Source organism: Danio rerio, chromosome 19 (assembly GCF_049306965.1).
Source record: "Danio rerio strain Tuebingen ecotype United States chromosome 19, GRCz12tu, whole genome shotgun sequence".
Lineage (NCBI taxonomy): Eukaryota > Metazoa > Chordata > Actinopteri > Cypriniformes > Danionidae > Danio > Danio rerio.
In genome coordinates, this window is record NC_133194.1 from 44,940,896 (window position 1) to 44,960,432 (window position 19,537).

General features: G+C 34.2%; 1 protein-coding gene across 1 annotated transcript in view; it reads left to right on the top strand.

Moving 5' to 3' along the window:
• Window positions 1-484: 484 nt before the first annotated feature.
• Window positions 485-19,537, top strand: part of kcnq4 (potassium voltage-gated channel subfamily Q member 4) — a 120,588-nt gene continuing 101,535 nt past the window's right edge. Inside the window, exon 1 of the mRNA XM_073931918.1 lies at window positions 485-1,770. Coding sequence (XP_073788019.1) covers window positions 1,469-1,770 — 302 coding nt within the window. The 5' untranslated portion in view covers window positions 485-1,468. The remainder of the gene's footprint in view (window positions 1,771-19,537) is intronic.

Here is a 19,537-nt window from a genome sequence, read left to right on the forward strand (position 1 = left end):
TATTGAGCTATTAAGCAGCAGATCTAGGCAACTGCGTGTGTACAGGTAAAATAAATGGCGCGAATTAAACCGGAAGTCTTGCACATTTACGTTTACATAAAATATTCACGTTAAAATTAAGTTGGATTTTTTTTGTTGGAGAGCTTCAACTTGTAACCAAACTTTTTAGTTCGCATTATTTTTATTTAAAAGGTAACAAAATGTTATAGAGTAATAAGACAGCCTAATTTTGTTTTGAGGAGTGTTGTGAACTGACTCGCTGAGGTTTCCACAAGGGTCGCGCGCTCTGTTATTGTTATTATAAAAGCACATCTGTGAACCAAGCCCCAGCGCAGCGTCAACACTCATCGTTTTGTGTTAAACACCTCAATCGAAAGCTCGGGTAAAGATGAGACCTGGTCCTGAGGGAGAAAAGAAAACATAATCCGTTCAGCTAATTTTGGTGGCCATCCCTCCCTCTCCTCCGCGCGCCTGTCGTGCTCTCACTTTCATCAACAGCGCACTCCGGGCAGCACGTGCCGGTTACGCGCTCTCTCCGTACACTCCGCTCAGCGCCTTGGACTCCACAATATGTCACGGACTTTTGGGACAGTCTTGAAATGACCGAACTACAGGCACGACTTTGAATTCATCTCTAAAGGACCCGCTGCGCTCCTCCCCAAAGAGACGGAATGAGCGTCGCGCTCCGGAGGGGCAAAACTGGGCATGTCGTTTACTTCTAAACATTTCAGCCGTGTGCTTCGGCGGTTATTGTCAGGAAAACTTGAGTTATGGGACTTTTTGGGGTGTGTTTAAAAACTTTTGAGTAAATCATCGCGCACGTTAGTGTCTCACAATGAAGTGCTCATTGTCCAGTTACGATTTAAGATGAAATTGTGTTGTAATATGCGGAGTCAGGACTGTAGTGGATGTAGCGACCTTAAATTAACCGTAATAACACGTGCACGCGCTTTATGAGAAATACTTCACTTGCAGGTTGTCTTGTAAAGGGATTGAATGTTTGATTACTAATTGAGTTAATGTTGACTTTTAGTATTTTGCTAATTACATCAACCATGTTCAGAAAATCAGATAGAATCAGACAGATACTTCATTCAGTATTTACAGTTTTCATTACTTAATTAGTTATTGGTTGTTTAATATCGGTCTACCGATAAAATTCATATAGCATCCAGCAGCATTACCAGCATCAGGAAACACATCCACAGGTAAACCAGCTTTTAACTTTGTGTGTTATAGATATAGATTGTAGAACTAAAAATTTAGCTTATTATTAATGATCATAGTACAGATGAATGCATTAATATTTATCGCAGTTTATGAATATTTATTAAAGCATGATCATTATTATTTAACTAAATCTGTATTAGATTTCAAATCAGTTCAGTATATCAGACGCTTAATACAATTAATAGTTATCGGTCGAAACAAATATATGGTGCACTAGTTTGCGTGTGTAAACACAATAATGCTGGGTAGTCCTTCCAATAACGGAGGCATCAGGATGCTGGCCCCCCCATCAGCCAATGATGACAGACGGGTTGAGTTTGTGGCTCTGACTGCTGTTCACACTGAAAGAAGCGAGCCGTCCACTCCAGAGCGGGGACATCCATCCCATCGCACCGGCTTACTGGGCACCCCACTCCCGGTGCCCCCAGGCCCCAGAGCGACCCCTTCTGCCTCCAGCAAACGCTACAGAAAGTTGCAGAACTGCCTGTACAATGTGCTGGAGAGACCCAGAGGATGGGCTTTCATCTATCACGCCTTCATGTAAGTCACATCCAGTCAAAAAGTTGATTTTTGGCATATGCATCCACTTTTTTAGTTGTGTGTGTTCTTTGCTAAGCACAAAGCACGCTGATGAATGACCACAGAGAAAGTTTCAAGGCATACTTCAATTCAATTCAAGTTTACTTGTTCACTTTAAAACATGCTGGGTTCCACCACACTATTGATTTGTGTTGGGACGACATGAAGTTTTCAAGTTAGCTTATTAGCTTTTACAAATTTAAGTGGATTAAATGTGAAACTATTAAGTTGTTCCACCAAAATAACTCAAAATTTTGTTGTTTCAGCTCATTTTAAATAAGTTGAACAAACAGCAAATCTATTTTAAGTGTATAGCTTATAGTATATAACTTATAATCCTATAATCACTGCACTATGTAATATTTACACATTTAAAATTGAACATATTCAATGCACTAATTCATCCTGAATTGTACACATCCACTGCGCATATACATTTGTAATTATTTTCATATCTATCTGCATACTTCTGATTATTAATAGCAACTTGTACACATATTTATATATTTGAAATCTCTGTTCAAAGTTAATGCAACCTGTATATAATGTTGATAATACATCCATCTGTAAATATAATTCATAGTTTTTTTATAGTTTCACTTTATAACTTATATATCCTGCACTTGCTGCTATTGCACTCCTGATTAGACCTAAGCTGCATTTCGTTGCCTTGTACTTGATAATAACAATAAAGTTGAAACTAATCTAATCTGATCTAATAGCACTTTTCACTATAATTATCATTCCAGAGCAGCTTTTCATAAGGTGTATGCTATTACATACAGTCAAAATCACGGTGTACAGAATAGGGTGGACTGTATAGTTAATCAGCATTAATACAATATATAATATGTATATATATATATATATATATATATATATATATATATATATATATATATATATATATATATATATATATATATATATATAATAATAATTATTATTATTATTATTATTATGGGAAGAATAGCCACTACCTATGTAGTGGCTAATGGGGATTCTGATAAACAAAATAAAAAAATATGTAGTGTCTTTTTAAAAAAAGGTGATGTCTATATTGTGTATAGTACATTTTCAGTGAAGTGATCTGATCTTTACAATGATTTAAAACAATTTAGTTCTTAATTTAGGATAGTTCAAACAAAAATACTAATTATGTCATCATTTGCTCACCATGTATACTTGTTTCAGACCTCCCATCTCTTTGTTAAACACAAACACTCAATTGTTAAAAACCTGTAACCATTGACTTCCATAGTATTTGTTTTTCCTACTATGGCAGTGGTTTCCAGCTTTTTTTAGTGTTTAACAGAAGACAGAAATATATAAAGGTTTGGATTGTGGCTGCCCAATATATTGTTTTAATATTGCAGTGTGCAAATCGGCAATAGTCACATTTCTTGGGATTATAGTTGACTAGGAACCACAGTTCAGATTCAGAACACACGTGATTTAAGAAGTCATCACAATGTTTAACCCAAATAGAGTGAAAGATTTTCATTTGCACGTGTTTTTAAGGCTGTGTAAGATTTCAAGCAAATTGAAAGCAATACATTATAAAGTTTATTGTATTTATTTCTACAGTTGAAGTCAGATTTATTAGCCCCCCTGTTTATTTTTTCCTCCAATTTCTGTTTAACGGAGAGACTATTTTTTTCAACACATTTCTAAACATAATAGTTTTAATAACTCGTTTCTAATAACTGATTTATTTTATCTTTGTCTTGATGACAGTAAATAATATATTACTGGATATATTTTTAAAACACTTCTATACAGCTTAAAGTGACATTTAAAGACTTAACTGGATTAATTAGGTTAAGGTTAGGGTAATTAGGAAAGTTATTGTATAATGATGGTTTGTTCTGTAGATTATCGAAAAAATATATAGCTTAAAGGGTCTAATAATTTTGACCTTAAAATTATTTTTAAAAAATTTAAAACTGCACTTTTTCTACCTGAAATAAAACAAATAAGACTTTCTCCTAAAGAAAAAATATGATCAGACATACTGTGAAAATTTCCTTGCTCTGTTTAACATCATTTGGGAAATATTCAAAAAAGAAAAAAATCAAAGGGGGGCTAATAATTCTGACCTCAGCTGTATGATGATTACTACAGTGCTATTTTAGATTTGATTATTAAAGTTCTGTACATGAGTACTGTTAGAAAAGTATAAAGCACTGCTTATTTAATTTGTATCTTTGCTTGTAATTTGTAATTTGCTGTGAAATTATATTTATATTGTAATAAATATGACAGATTAATGAAATATCACAATTAGGGCTGCACAGTATATTGTAGTTTCAGCATCGATATTACTATAGTCTCGTTGCAGTATGTGCAATGTTTAGTTGGTATTAAATTTGAGCAGGAGTTAACCATAAATAAAAGTGTATTACTTGTTTAAGGACTGTAATGTGTGACAGTTTCCGAAAAGTCTCATTAAAATACAAGAGTTTGTAACTTTATTGAAGGTTAATTCTATAGAATTATTAATATCATGAAGACTATCCCTAAAAAAAACAAAGACGTTTAATTGGATTTACAAATTTTTCTTAAGGTAACTGGTTGCAAACAATTTAAATAGGCTGAATTTAAACAAACTAATTAAGTTGAACATTAATAAATTTCATTTGTTTGTTTAAATTTAGCCCATATGAGTTGTTGGCAGCCACTTAAAAAATCTTTGTACATCTAATGAATTATTTTGGCGATGCGGTGGCGCGGCAGGTAGTGCTGTCGCCTCACAGCAAGAAGGTTGCTGGTTCGAGCCTCGGCAGGGTCAGTTGGCGTTTCAGTGTGGAGTTTGCATGTTCTCGCTGCGTTCGCGTGGGTTTCCTCCGGGTGCTCTGGTTTCCCCCACAGTCCATAGACATGCAGTACAGGTGAATTGGGTAGGCTAAATTGTCTGTAGTGTATGAGTGTGAATGAGTGTGTATGGATGTTTCCCAGAGATGAGTTGCAGCTGGAAGGGCATCCGCTGCGTGAAACATGTCCTGGATAATTTGGCGGTTCATTCAGCTGTGGCCACCCTGGATTAATAAAGGGACTAAGCCGAAAAGAAAATGAATGAATGAGTCATTTTTAGTATAGTGTTATTTCACATTTGCTTTTTCAATTGCTGTATATTACATTTTTTAAAAATCATTTTATGGTCAAAATTATTAGCCCCCTTTAAGCAATACTTCTTTTCGATAGTCTACAGAACAAACCATTGTTATACAATAACTTGCCTAATTTCCTTAACCTGCTTAGTTAACCTAATTAATCTAGTTAAACCTTTTAAATGATACTTCAAGCTGAATACTTGTATCTAGAAGTCATCATGGGAAAGATAAAATAAATAAGTTATTAGAAATGAGTTATTAAAACTATTATGTTTAGAAATGTTGAAAAAAAATCTTCTCTCTGTTAAACAGAAATTGGGGAAAAAAAATAAACAGGGGGCTAATAATTGTGACTTCTACTGTATGTAATATTTCATTTTCTTTGCCCAGAGCAAATGTGTGACTACCGTCTGTGTGTGACATTATTACTAGCCAATTGAGTGAGCACAATTTTGTTCTGCCCAATCAGAATTGCACAACCGAACTATGCAAAACACCCACAGCAAAAAACAATAGAACATACAGGAATGGGCGGACAATTGGGATAATGCCGTCTGCTGCTTCAGAAGCATTAATAGACAAACACATCAGTAACAGGACATCAGTAATATGAGAATATCTTGGTTTCAAAGTCAGACCCCAAACAAAAACAGGCAGTTTTAAAGAGCTGTCCAGAATTGTTGCCATGGCTTACAGATTATTGACCTGAAGCTTGACTACAAAATTAAATCACAAATCAAATCACAATTGCCATATCTGTCAGAAAAATCGCAATTATAGTAGATATTTTTCCCAAATCGCACAGCCTTAACCCTAATTAACCTAGTCAAGCCTTTAAATGTCACCTTAAGCTGTTTTGAAAAATATCTAGCAAAATATTATGTACTGTCATCATGGCAAAGATTAAATAAATGAGGTATTAAAACTATTATGTTTAGAAATGTCTTGAAAAAAAAATCTTCTTTCTGTTTAATAGAAATTAGAGAAAAATATACAGGGGGGGCTAAAAATTCAGGAGGGATAATAATTCTGACTTCAACTGTACATTGCAAAAAAAATAAAATATTGTGCAGCCCTGGTTTGCACCTCCTAGAGGATGAATAAATAGTGAGAAATTAGTCATTTCAGGGTGAACTGTCTCTTTAATGACTGCCACGTAATTTGGCGGCCCACCTGCCACGCGCTCACCTGGAGCCACCGACAGTCTCTAATTCTGAACAAGCTGACTCCTGATATTTTCCTATTAGGTGACCCTTCCAATAGACCGTATCATTTCAACATCAGCCAAGATTGATTTTCATCTCTCACAATTGGATTAAATTCCCATGCTGCATTCTTTCAGCAAATCAAGTTTGCTTGAGCGGCAGAGCGCAGTTTGACATTTACAGATGCGTCATTATATGGCTTTGAACTGTTAGATGCTTTGGGATGCTCTATAAGACAGCACATTATTAAATGTTTTATTCATTGTGTTGCCAACTTAAGCAGCGAAGTATGCAGTACCAGATATAGAGCATCCTAACGTTGTCATTTGTTTATTCATAGTTGGTTATTAGCCCATTTCTCTTTGGATGAAAGTATAATAGAAGGAATAATACAACGTGTCATTGTTGCTGACAGGGCATGATTTACTGTAGACATCCATCAGAATGTCATGCTGTGTAACAATATCACTGTAAAAAGTATTACCTAGATCTAACTTATAAAAAGTGAGACAAGTGGCTACGTCGGACGTTTTAGATTGGGTCAACTTACAGGCTTTTTAAAGGTTTTTTAAACACTGTAACATTGCTTAAAAGAAATGCAACAAAATTAAGTTGATCCAACTAATATTTCTAAAATTACTCAAGTCAGATAAATTTATTGTTTTTTGTTAAAGCTACTTTCGCTATTTTTCCTAATACTGTCACTTTTAATCGTTAGCATTAGCATAAACTAGCGTTGGTTAAGTAACGTTAGCCAAGAGATGCAGCCTTGATCAAACTTGCGAAGTCTGAACTTACACGGAGAAGATTCAGGACTGAACTGTGTGTTAGGCTACTTAATATTGAGGAAAAGCCCCAATCAGAGAGGCGAATGTCTGCAGCCCCGCCTCCGTTTTCAGATGTCTCCGTCTTTCCCCATCCATACTGAGACGGAGCAGCAGCGTTTCAGAATGAAAACGGCCTCTCCAGCGTTTTCGAAACGCTCCGTTTTCGGCGCTCGAGAACTCCGGCGTAGTGTGGACGGATGGCGTAACCGTAGCAAAACTTATGCGTTTTCAAACTAAAGCGCATTAGTGTAAACGGGGCCTTAGCTTTCCATGTAAGAGCAGTCTACCTCACGTTACAGTACAATTTGCAAAGCTAAAACTTCACCTGCCCAGCGAAGTCAGCGGTTTAGCATTACTTAACCAATCATTCGGCTAAATGTGCTACTTACTGTGTTAATCTGATCCGCTGCTGCAAGCAGTTAGTGCCGACTATTGAAGATGCCGCATCTGCCTGTGTGATTTTTGAACGATTAAAATCACGTTTGATGAACAGACCTGCCACACATCCACAGCTGCTCTAATAAATTTTCTGTCAACTCACTTTTTATAACATTTATTGTACATAATAACCACTTACAAAAATCTACTCAAATAAATTGCAGTAGTTTTAATAAAAATAAACTGTTATATAAAAACTGATATATTTTAGGTAAAGAGGAAGCAAATTTATATATTTTTTGGTATAAAACAAATAAAATTCACTAGATTGCAATTATTTAAATAGTTTCATGCCATATTAAAAGACCCAAAAATACAAATATATTGTTATTTTTAGGGGTGACACATTGGCTCCGTGGTTAGCACTGTTACCTCACAGCAAGAAAGACGCTGGTTTAAGTCCCGGCTGGGCATTGTAAAACCCAACAGTCAACTTTATCAAATGAAATGAGTGTAGTTAACTCAAAATTGACTGAAAGTTAATTCTACTCATTCAAAAAGAGTGTTAAAGGAAATGAGTTAATTAACACCTCATTACTTCAGCTTAAATGGAGTAAGTTCACAGTAATAGATTACTGTTTTTACTCAAATGCTTTGTTGCAATCGGTTTCCTTAAACGGTTTGAGTTGCCTGAACTTGTTGGGTTTTATATTGGTTTTATATTGTTCAGTTGGTTTGAGTTCTCTTCATTTATTGGATTTTACTGTGCTTAAATTGCTTTGTTTACCTAAATGGGTTAAGTTCACAGCACTCATTAGGATTAGTTTTTGAACTTAAATGATTTGTTGCAATCGGTTTCCTCAAATGGTTTGAGTTACCTTAACTCTTTGGGTTTTACAGTGTGTGAACACCCACAAATCCATACGCAAAATCCACACAGCTCAGCGAAAAATCAAACCAGCAACCTTCTCGCTGTGAGGTGACAGTCCTAACCACTGAGCCACTGTGGTGCCCCAGGATGACTCAACACGTTTAAAAGCAATGCTATTTGTCACATTTGCTGAAACAATGCAGCACTTACTATGTTTTCTGTCGTTATAAAATCACTTTAATTAAGGATCTCATCTCTGAAATTGATTTGTTTTTGTTTAAATTTGGCCTCTGGTCTTACAACATTGCAGAAACCGTACTGTAATAATAACTTGTTCTTCTGCTGACTTTCAGTTTCTGCTGACATTACTAAATCCTTTTAAACATTGTTTAGGAAAATCAGGCTTTATTTTTGATACATATCGCCCGCTTTCCACATGCTAATCAATTTCCGTTTGATAAAATCAAGATCCACCCTACATTTTTTCACTTAGTGAATATCCTGTTTCACTCAGTCATGCTACACTCTCAGAAAAAAAGGTACACGGTCTTACAAATAATGTTCCTTAAGGAACAGTTTTGTACCTTTGTAAACGTTGTACCTTATATGGTAAAGAAAACACCTCTTATGACACTGTTCTGTACCTTTTATGGTACAACTGATATGATGATACACAATTGTTCTCGTAAAAAAGGTACATAAGTGTGCTTTACTACAATATCTATAAACATAAATATGACTGGAAAGGGAAAGTGATTTTATGAATAATTTCCATGTTAAAACATGAATCATCATTTAAAAGCATATTTAAAGAAACTCATAAACATTAATTACTAAGATCTATAAAACAAAACAACTGGTGAAACAAAACTATAGATATTGTAAACTAAACATTTAAGGCATTTTTGCCGTTTGCTTTCCACTATACGTACATGAGCTGGCAAAAGTCCTGCATATGCAAAGTGTTCATGCAGACATTGTAGTATTGTAAAACTAATCAGACATTGTGCATATCTCGTTACAAAACCTTTGCATAATTCAATTTCAATTTTAGAATTAAGTAAATTAAATTTACTTTTTAGTGATTACAGGTATTAGGTATTGTGTGAAAATTGGAGAAAAAATGTTTTATATTGTACATGGGAGATTGCAAAATATAGATCTTTTGATTTATGTTAAAATATTTTTTATTCTTTATTGTAAATAGAAAAGGTGCATTTACACAAAAATAAACTTTTTAAAAACCTTTTTTTTAATAATGTGATGTTTCATATTTATTGAAAATAAATTGATGCATTTTGGATGAAACAAAAGGCCTTTAAATAGTTGTTGAAGTGTCTTGTCACTTTAGTGGTACCTTCATGGATCAGATTTGTACCTTTGATTAAGTACAATTCTCTATCTGCAGGTTTTACAAACCAAAGGTACATTTTGGTTTCCCATGGTACAAATCATGTCCTTAAAGGAGCAAACTGCAATGGTACACATTTGTTTCTTTGTCGTAAGGTACAATTCTGTTCCATAAAATGGTACAGCCCCAGTGACAAGGGTTTGTACCTTCTTTGGTACAACATTGTGCCGTTTTTTTCTGAGCGTGTATGATAGTAAATGTGATTTTAAAAAATCTAGAAAACACACTTTTTTTTCAAATATTTCCCAAATGATGTTTAACAGAGCAAGGGATTTTCACAGTATTTCCTATAATATTTTTTCTTCTGGAGAAAGTCTTATTTGTTTTATTTCAGCTAGAATAAAAGCAGTTTTAAATTTTTTTAAAGACTATTTTAAGTTCAATATTATTAGCCCCTTTTAGCAAATTTTTTTTTCGATTGTCTACAGAACAAACCATCAATATACAATTACTATACAATAACCTGCCTAATTACCCTATCTTGCCTAGTTAAACCTTTAAGCTAAATACTAGTAACTAAAAATTTCTAGTCTAATATTTACTGTCATCATGGCAAAGATAGAAGAATTCAGTTATTAGAAATGAGTTATTAAAACTATTATGTTTAGAAATGTTGAAAAAAATCTTCTTTCCATTAAACAGGAATTGAAGAAAAATATACAGGGGGGCTTATAATTCAGAAAGGCATATAATTCTGACTTTGTATTTGTGTTCAAACTAAGCTTGAATTGTTTTCATTAAAACTAGACAATCAAGTTATTTTGGAATTTGCAATTAGATTGTGGTTGAAAACAGAAAGCACTCATTAGGAGATCAGTGAGTTATGATTTGGCTTGAGTTGTGCTTTCTCGAGAGAGGGAGATGAATGACTGGCGGAGGTATGACAGACTCTGATAAGCTTGTAAACTCTCGCTTTAATGGCTCGCTATATAGAACTAATAATCATGGAGAGGATGAAAACGATGTGCTGTAGTGATAAAAATCAGCCCTATTGCAAAGAAATCACATTACATGAAATAAATACAGCAGAATGTCAATATGATCAAAGCTGGACGCTAATTTAAAAAGATACCATGCACCTGAATTCTTTACACAGAGCTGAAATTCCAGGCACAGGTCGTCTGCATCAAATTACATTTACAAAAAGGATTTTACATCCATAGACGTGTCTACTTTGAAAATAAGTGTGTACTTAGATGCTTAAAGTAACTATAATAAAATAACTAAAGTAAAATGTTGAAATATTTACTTAAATATAAACTTATTTGGTTTATTTTAGAATAAACTAGAAAAAACCCTTTTTAAACCGTTTTACGGTCAATGTTATTAGCCCACTTAAGCAGTAATCTCCTTTGGCTTAATTCCTTTTTTAATCAGGGGTCACCACAGCGGAATGAACTGCTAAGTTATCCAGCACATGTTTTATGTAGTGGATGCCCTTCTAGCCCCAACCCAGTACTGGGAAAAAAGAAAATAAATGAATAAGTCATCCTGATAGAAAACCTATTGATTATACTGGTTTTCAAACAAACAACAAAAAATTCTAGCATAAAGGTTTACGTTCAGATAAAAAATGTACATGCTATAATATTTTGGTGTGTTTATATTCAAAATTCAGTTTCAAAAGTGTGTTTGAAATGGGGATGGGGGGGTGGGTGGTTATGTATATTTTAAAAATGCTTTTGATATGATGTTAATAACTATAATATGATTATATATTTATGCAAGGAGTATAAAATGTTGATTATTTAAATAAAAAAAATTGTAAAAAATAAAGATGTATCTTTGAGGGTTTTGCAGATTATGAGTATGTTATGAGGTTTAAATATATATTACAACCTTTATTTTTTTAGGGAAAATTCTTGTGTCTTGTGACACTGGTTTGGATAGTTTCTGTTTAGTTTAGGAGAAACTTGAGAAAAAATTTTATGAAATTCATACAAACTCCCCTTTCTTTCACTATTAGGGTAGATTAGTTAACATTTTTATGAAAATATATACAGTTAAGGGTAAAATTATTAATAAATAATTGTGAAACTTTGTTTCTTTTTCAAATGTTTCTCAAGTTCTGTTTAAAGAAGAAAACATTTTTAACACACTTTTAAACATAATAGTCAATCAAGTCCATCATAGTCAATCAAGTCAAAAAAAGCTAAATATGTTTTTAAAATGCATATTTTTTATTCCAGCCACACATAAAAAGTAAATACTGAAAGAAATTTCCTTGCTCTGTTAAACATCAAATATTTGGAAATAAATATAGCTTTTAAAGGTCCAGTCATCTGTGAAGTGCTTTGAAATGTGAATTTTTTTTATTCAGTGTTTCACATAATCTCAACTCAAACATTAAGAGTGGGTGGGACAACGAGTAGCTCCTCCCCTTTTTAAAAGAACAGCCAATAGTGTTTGCTTTTTATCACAGCTCTACCAGAGTGGTTTAATTTGAGCGCATCAAATAAAAAAACAAATGAGAAGTGTCTTGAAGTGATGGGGCATGTCAGATACTAGAGAGCATTTGATTGGTCAAGAAACATGAGTATGAGTGAACTTACTTATGAGTGGAAAAATGTATCCATTTAGAAGTAAGTGACACACTACAAGCTTTACATGTTTATATCAGGTTTATATCTTCTAAACGCAAATGTCACTGTTGTCACTTTGTCACTATGGAGCACACTACACTCTCAGAAATAAAGGTACAGGAGCTGTCACTGGGGCAGGACCTTATTTGTACCTGAGAGGTCCATAATGGTACTTTAAAGGTACTTTTTAGGTACATTTGAGCGCTTATATGCACCATTGAGGTACCATTATGGACCCCTCAGTTACAAATATGTATCATTTAAAAAAGGTACTGCCCCAGTGACAGCTCCTGCACCTTCATTTCTAAAAGTGTAGATTATAGATATCCTCAAAACTACTGATACTAACATCTAAAAAACTTTTTTTCAAAATTTTACGGGATTTTTCATAACAATTTTGTCTTCAGCTGAATACAGTCTGTTGAATGCAAATACTTTGGAGTGACACAGTGAAAATGAAGATGAGCAGCATTTTATAAAAAACGCCATTGTCTTTCTCTCTGATCTCCCGTGAATGAAATACAGTGAGGAGTTATTAACAGCACCTGAAGTGTCAAGGTTATGACTCTCAGATTTCAAACACTAGTGTCTAATTCTCTGAAGAGCCTCAGCGTGTGGCATGTGGATAATGTCAGTTCTGCCAATGTACTGCATGCATTTCTCACTTTACTATGTGTACAGTATGACGTCCCAGAACAGCTATCATGACACGCACATCAATCTACAGGTGAAGTCAGAAGTATTAGCCCCCCTAAGTTATAAGCCCCCCTGTATATGTTTTTCCACAATTTCTGTTTAACGGAAAGTTTTTTCAACACATTTCTAAACATAATAGTTTTAATAAGTGATTAAAAAAAGTGATGTTCACATCAGACGTATAAAGCTTTAGCGCGAGTGATTTACACAATAAAGAGGAAATGAAGCACTATATAATATATATATATATAATATATATATATATAATATATATATAACTTGATTAATGTGACCATTTAGAAGAAGTGGTATATTTTGCTATAGATTTTTGACCTAGGGCGCCCGCCATCCCGCAATGTCGCTGTGTCTGACGTCATGGGGTTGGTTCCGTTCACTCGGCTGAACAGATACAGTAGAAGTAATGGACTGAACACAGAGACTGCAAAGCCTAAATTAACCCAATGAGTGAAGTTGTGGGCATAGAGCTGGTACAAGTACAAGCATCTTATGTGGGTCTAATATGAAAATATATGTTTATTTTATTTTAATTTTTTCCCCTTTTAATTACTGATCATTTCATGCGCTTTGGTCTGCTCTCTCTATTAGTGCATATTCACTACAAAGAAAAGCATATTTTGATGATGCCATGTCATCAGGTGAGTTTTTAATTCAGAATTTTGGATATTTTAATGAAAAAAAATTCACATAGTGTACTTTTAAGTACAGCAGTGAAGTGAAAATACTTAGTTACTGTTCACCATTACATTCCAGTTCGTAAGCTTCATAAAATGGAATAATTCATTTAAAAGTGCTTGTGGAAAAGACAAGAGCTCACAAGAGATGCATTTGTGTACCCATTGAAAGGGAATCGCAAAGATATAATGTAACATTTTTGTAGAGAGTATAAAAATACTTAAAAAATGCATGTTAAAGGCACAGTATGTCATTTTACCACTAGAGGGTTGCATATTCACAACAAACAAAGGCATATTTTGATGATGCCATGTCATCAGGAGAGTTTTTAATTCTAAATTTTGGAATTTTTAATGACAAAATCGTATATATTGTGCTTTTAAGTACAGCAGTGAAGTAAATATACTTGGTAACTGTTCACCATTAAATTCCAGTTCACTCGTAAGCTTCGTAAAATGGGGTAATTCATTCAGTAGTGCTTGTGCAAGAGACAAGATCTCACAAGAGACTCATTTGTGTACTTTTAGAATGGGTACAGCAAAGATAAATTGTACCTTTTTTCTGAGATACTTTTAAAATGCACGTTAAAGGCACTGTATATATATTTTTACCACTAGAGGGCGCATATTCACAACAAACAAAGGGGTATTTTGATGATGCTGTGTCATCAGGTGGGTTTTTGATTCTGAATTTTGCATATTATAATGAATAAATCTTACATATTGTGCCTTTTAGTACAGCAGTGAAGTAAAACTACTTAGTTACTGTTCACTATTACTTTTCAGTTCACTAGTAAGCTTAATAAAATAGGATATTTCAAACAATAGTGCTTGTGTAAGAGACAACATCTCACAAGAGATGCATTTAAATGCATGTTAAAATCAGACAGAAATGATAATGCATCTCGACTGATCCAAAAACGCATGTTAACACTTGGTGTAAAGAGCGAGACAGAAAGGACACCTGCTGAAACACATTCCTCTGCTGTGACACTGAGCCATTGCTAAGACACAGAGTTCAGCACAAACAGCTGCTCGCCTGTAAAATGTTTATGCACGGCACAGGATCCTTTTTCTCTCGCCCCTGTGTTAGCCCAGATTAAGACGTCTTGTCAGAGGGTAAATGTACAAGCGATCAGAGCGTTTGGCGTGATGTTTGTTGAGTTTGAGGTTGGATTTGAGCGTTGGTAATGTATACAGCCGGATGGTTGGGATGCAGATGGAGGTTTCGCAGGCCGATGCCGACCTTTGCCTGCTTCTGTTTTCTATAGCACCACATGCTGTTTTCAACAATCGGATTCTTGCAAAGGTTTAAACTGGAGCTGTTAAACTAGAGGTGAACGGCACTGATCACTGTGGAAAACTTCTTCAGAGTCAAATACTGAGGAATTAGGCAATAATTGAGTGCTCATTTTGTTAGACAACTTTCTTTTTGTGTGAATGATCCACCAGATCAGATGATTCCTAACCCACTATAAAGAGCCTGGGTTTCTCACTACAGTCATCTTCGATTTGAGAAATCCCCCCTTCCACTTCCACTTCTCTACCTTACCCTTCATAGGGCGGCACAGCGGCCCAGTGGTTAGCACTGTTGCCTCACAGCAAGAACGTCATCGGTTCTAGTCCTTTATCAGGACGGTTGTCGTTTCTGTGGTGGAGTTGTCGAGATCTACCTGAGCTCAAAGCTCCCCTCTTGCCTTGCAAAGGGGAGGGAGCCCAGGGCTCAAGGACCTTTTGGGCTCAGGGCTCTCTCCCTGGAGAGCATGCCAAACTTGCTTATAATCAATCATCAGCTAATGCCGAGTTCAGACTGCATGATTTTCAAAGTAGTCGTGTCACAGATGTTTTCACACTGCTTGACTATCTGGGCTTGCGTTTCGTCGCTGCTTTGTTTACACTGCAAGATGGATCGGCGACAGGGGCTTTCACATTGCATGACTTTACTATAAGAAGAATCGCCGACAAGTTCGTCCAAACTACGTCTCACAGCCAAAAACACGTCGTATATCTTTTGTTTTTAACTACATAATGAGAAAGAAGCCTTTTATGGGCTAGAAAATGTACATATTTGCTCACCTGGGTTTATAAAGGGAATTAGCCATTTCTCCTCAACGTTGATAATAAACTAATTTCTTTCTTTATGAAACATCAAACAGAAACGGTTGCTCCTGAGTCCTGTCAAACCTCCACTAGTTTTTCCTCCATTTCGTGGGTCCAAATGAACCGAAAATGAGCGCTTTTAACTTCTCCCCCAGCCTCCCGCTGGCCTGCAGCAGGTATACACACACGCACACACAAGTGAATGCCGCTCCCTCATTGGCTGTAAGCGATCGCCGATGTTATTTTCAGTCAAAACTCAATTCACACCGCATGATTTGAATCGCCGACAGCTCCAGATATTTAGCATGCCAAATATCTCGCAGGCATCGGCGACTCATCGGCAATTCCCTCAGATCACGTCTTTGATAGTTCATACAGTGTGATTGTCACTCACGTGCACGAGCACCGATTTGCCTGTGATTTCAGGCATTTGTCGGCGATTTCTCAAAACCTGTCGGCGAGCTAAATCGGGGCTAAAGGCATAAGTGTGAACTCTTGACAGCTAATTGCAACATTTTCATCAAACAAAAGATGACTCTTTTCTCACAATTGCAAGTTTAAAGGTTTCAACGCCAGAATTATGAGAAAACATTCAAACCTATGTCTGCATATGATGTTTTTTTTAATATAAAATTGTTATTGTTATTTTTTCACAGTTTGTTTTTTATTTATTTATTACCTTTTTGTTACTTTGGTTTAAAATGATCAGTTACAATTTTATATTTAGCATTTTAAACTTTCTCAAAATAGAAAGTTTAAATTTTTATTGTCTCACTGGTTAGCAGGAAAAAGGCATCCGCTGCATAAAGCATTTGCCAGAGTAATTGGGAGTTCATACCACTGTGGCGACCCCTAATAAACAGGGAATAGGCCGAAGGAACGTGAGTGAATTTGTTTTGTGAGTTTATAATTCACAAATCTGAATTATATATAGTCGAATTCAAGTTTAAATGTATAATTCTGATTTGAATAATTCTGAATTCTGAGATTGTCTTGCAATTCGAAGTATTTTTTTGCAGAACTGAATTCATGTCACAAATCTGAGAAATGTTTTCTCAGAACTGCAAGTTTAAAATGTGAATTCCAGATTTTATACTTTACTATTTGGAGTTTATATACTCTCTGTTCTGATTTTAAATCTTGATATTCTGATTTAATAGTTTCACACTTTGGACTTTTTGTCAGAAGCGCAATTTTGTTAATAATTCAAATCTGTTTATATAACTCTTTCTCAGAATTCAAGCTTAATCAAATTTTAATCTAATTTCTATCTTGTAATTCTCATTTCACATCTACAATTCTCATCTCACAGTTCTGATTTTATATTTCTGAGCATGTTTATATTTCTAGTAGTATGTACGTTTTTATTTTGCTGATTTATTATACAGTGGTTCCTCGTTATTCGCAGGTGTTAAATTCTAAAAAATACCCTGCAATAGGCGAAATCCTTGAAGTAGTCAGCTTTATGTTTCACAGATATGATAGATGTTTTAAGGCTGTAAAACCCCTCACTGCACACTTTATACACTTTTCTGAGTCAGACATTAACATTTTCACAATTTTCCCTCTTGTTTAAACTCTCGCAGGGCTCTATTTTAACAATTTAGGTGCAAAGTCTAAAGAGCAGGGCGCAAAAGCATTAAGGGTCCGAATCAACTTTTGGGCTTTAAGGCGCATGGTCTTACAGGGTTGAGCCTATTCTCTTAATGGGTTATGTGTGTGTATGGAGAATAAAGCAATCAGAGTCTCATCTCCCATTCCCTTTAAATATTTAAAGTGTAAATATTAGGAATTAAATGAGTTTAATCCATTTTGGAATAAGGCTGTATCATAAAGAAATGTGGAAAAAGTGAAGTGATATGAATACTTTCCGGATGCACTGTAGTTATATATTCGACAAAAAAAAAAAAATAATAATAATATATATATATATATATGTAAAAGCACAAATGTGAGATTGAGTGCAGTTACAAGCAAAAAAGTTGCAATTATATTTTTATGCTTTTATCAAAAGGCAGAAATGTTGAAATCCGCATTCCTACATTGCATAATAATGACACAACGATTGTGTTTTATCAAATCATGAGTGACGCCAAACAAGAAGCAAAATATGAAAGTGAGAGAAACGGGCAAAAGTGACCAGGCCTGCATTTTTAATCTCCTTTAGGATTCAGTAGGTTTTGCAGTTTTACTTATTCTTTAACTTTAAGTAGTCAGCCAGAAATAACAGAACCACTTCTCAAAGTGCTGTACGCTTGAGTTTGAGGGAAATAAATATATAATCAAAATCGCGCTCCCTCGGCACAAACACAGTGGACTTGCGTGTGTAAGAAATGCTTTTGTGCTCGTAGTGCTGTTCAATAATGCATTTTTGAAGCTTTTAAAGAAAATTACGCTGCAAATTCATTGGAAAGTCATTGATTTTTGGTGGCCTTGACCTTGTCCAGTGACCGGAGGAGCCGCCGAGGGGTTTTTTGGGATACGCTGCATTAAGGATGGCTGATTTGCGCAATGCATTTGTATTAAAAAGTGCCTCAAAGCTTGAATAGTTTGTTTGTTCCACCTCAGCATGACGAGGCAGTGATTTAATACACATGCTTTAGAAGGCTTTTAAATGTAATGATTGCAGACAGTTTTCCAGTAAGCAGGGCGGTTATGATAAAGTGTGTGTTGAGTGATACCTTGAAGAGGGTTTCCTGTTTTGAGTGGAACCCTTAATGTGAGATTTTAAAGTTTTTTAGTTAGTATTTTTGCATTTTTTCATATATATATATATATTAGTGCATTTAAACAAAACAGATTTATTGAAGAGATATATTTATTAAAATTATATTTTAGTCACCAAACATATTTAAAAATTGAAAGATAATACAGCCAAATATTGCAACAAATATTGCTTTTTTTGATTTTTCCACTTTTTAAATTATTTATTTACCTGTTTAGCCTTTTTTTCTATACTTCAATATATTAGATATTAGTCATTGGATTTTTTTCTGTTAACTTAGTTTTGACTATTTTTCAGTTTGTTTGTTTGTTTGTTTATTTATTTATTTATTTATTTATTGCATTCTTATTTATTTATTTATTTATACACACATATATATATATATATATATATATATATATATATATATATATATATATATATATATATATATATATATATATATATATATATATATATATATATACATACATACATACAATAATATACATTGTGTACTTTTTAAATTAGTTTTTCAATTGTTTTGCCTTTTTTCCATTCTATATATTTTATTATTATTTGATTGTTTTAAATATATATTAGTCATTGGCTAATATTTTTTCTGTTATTTTATTTTGACTCTTTTGAAGTCACATAATTTATCTATTTATTTGTTTAATGTATTCTTATTTTTTATATATGCATTATTATGTTTATTATGCTTATATACATTTAAAATTAATTTTTTCAATGGTTTTGCTTTTTTTCCATTAGCTATTACAGTAACTTTATTCATTTCTACATGAACTAAGTATTAGATCTACCACCCCTTAAAGCACCTTTTATTTTCTTTAAACAGGTTTCAATATACATGCAATCTGTCATAGTTTTTTCATTTTATTTAATTTTTTTTTCAGAGATACAATGCATAACTGCAGCATTTATTCATTTCCTTCAGCTTAGTCCCTTTATTTATCAGGGGTCACTACAGCAGAATGAACTGCCAACTTATCCAACATAGGTTTTGCACAGTGGATGCCCTTTCAGCTGCAACCCAGTATTGGCAAATACCCACAATCAATCACTACGGCCAATTTAGTTCATTCAATTCACCTATAGCGCATGTCTTTGGACTGTGGGAGAAATCGG